This window comes from Eimeria tenella, genomic scaffold (genome assembly GCF_000499545.2).
Source record: "Eimeria tenella Houghton genomic scaffold, Eth_scaff1414, whole genome shotgun sequence".
In the NCBI taxonomy this organism is placed as follows: Eukaryota; Apicomplexa; class Conoidasida; order Eucoccidiorida; family Eimeriidae; genus Eimeria; species Eimeria tenella.
In genome coordinates, this window is record NW_013543879.1 from 770 (window position 1) to 2,523 (window position 1,754).

The 1,754-nt window shown below is 65.3% G+C and overlaps 1 protein-coding gene across 1 annotated transcript; it reads left to right on the forward strand.

The window, feature by feature from the left end:
• Window positions 1-243: 243 nt before the first annotated feature.
• Window positions 244-1,150, forward strand: ETH_00027460 (PAN domain-containing protein, putative; the record flags this gene model as incomplete). Its single annotated transcript, XM_013379096.1, has 1 exon — window positions 244-1,150. A coding segment is annotated over one exon (907 nt), but the record flags the coding sequence as incomplete, so codon positions are not given.
• Window positions 1,151-1,754: the final 604 nt, after the last annotated feature.

Consider the following 1,754-nt stretch of genomic DNA (forward strand, 5'->3'; position numbering starts at 1 on the left):
GGGGCCCCCCGGACTCGGGGGAGAAGGAACTTCTTCGCATTTTGCATTAGATTTGTGTTATATTTCTCTTTTGGAATTTGTTTTCCTCGGCGGTGCCCCTGGGCTTCGCGTCGAGTGTCTGTACACGCGAACAGACGCGCTCTGGCTCCCCGCGGGCCCCGTCTCGAGCCCAGAGGCTCTCATTTTTGGTCTTTTTGAATTCTTTTTGTTTCCCGCTGCTTCCCCTCAGCCTGCAGGGGCAGAATGGGGCGTTCCGCCGCGGCTGTGGCCCTCGCGGGGGCCCTGGTGGGTTCTGGGGCGCTGGGGCAGCTGTCGCAGGGCCTGAGCGGGGCCCCCCTGGGGGCCCCCGGGGGCCCCCGAAGCATGGAGTGCTTCGAATACGGGTACGACTACTTCGGGTGGGACCTGCGGGAGGTGGGGGGCGTGGCCTCGCCCAGCGCATGCATGCAGGAGTGCCAGAGTTTGAAGGGTTGCGGGTTTTGGAGCTACAACAGTTTCACCAGGAGTTGCTACTTGAAGTCCGTGGGAGCCCTGGTGGAGCGGCGCGCAGCCCCGGGCGTGGTGTCGGGGCCCCGGCAGTGCAGCTTCCTGAGCAGCAGCAGCAGCAGCAGCAGCAGCAGCTGCTTCGAAGTGGGCGTGGACTACCCCGGCCACGACGTGGAGAAGGTGGAGGGCCGCTTAGTTATGAACCCCCTCGACTGCCAGAGGCTCTGCGCAGGCCGCCCCGACTGCGCCTTCTTTAGCTGGAAGTTCTCAACTCGAGCTTGTTATTTGAAGGCCTCCGCAGCTCCTCTGGCTCGTCGTGAAGACCCCGACGTGACTTCGGGGCCCCGCGCATGCAGGGGCCCCTCGGGGGGCCCCCCCAGCGCTGCGGACTACCCCGCGGCCTTCGACCCCCGGGGGGCCCCCCCCCCCTGCGTCCAGCCCGCCACCGACTACAGGGGGGCCCCCCTCAAGACCCTCAGGGCCCGCTCTGCTGCTGCATGCTTCATGCACTGCAGGGGCCTCCAGCAGTGCGGGCTGTGGACTTGGAGTTCTTCTTCGCACCTCTGCAGTCTCAGGGCCTTCCCTGACCCCGCCCTCAAAGTCCAGGGCCAACACACTCTCGACAAGGTCTCCGCCACCCGCGACTGCGTCCCCGTGCTCCCAGGTGCGCTGCCCTGCATGCATGCATGCATGCATGCATGCATGCATGCACGCCTGCTTGCACGCATGCATGCAGGCATGCGTGCATGCAGGTGTGCATGCGCGAGTGCGTGCGGGGAGGCAGGCCGGCAGCCGTTGGTGCGGGCCGCCGTGCATGCAGCTGTGCATGCATGCATGCGAAATGCATGCATGCAGACGTGCATGCATGCAGACGTGCATGCATGCAGATGCCTTGCTGGGTTTACGGGCAGAAGTGGTGCTCAGTCTGCTGCTGCTGCTGCTAATGCTGCCTGCCGTGCATCCCCGCTGAGCCGTCCGGGCCGCACGCTTGTCCTCCCACCTCTGCTGCTGCTGCTGCTGCTGCTGCTGCTGCTGCTGCTGCAGGGTGCCAGTTCGCGAACGTGGGCGTGGTGGGCGCGAGCCTGACGACGCGTTCTGCTGCTGCCTTCGACGCCTGCCAAATGCACTGCGCCTCCTACTCCGGCTGCAGCCACTTTTCTTTCCACTTGGACTCTGGAGAATGCACTCTCTGGTCTTCCTTCAACACCTACTCCTCCGGCTCCTCCACCCAGGGCCTCGTCTCCGGTCCCGCCTTCTGCGACTCCGAG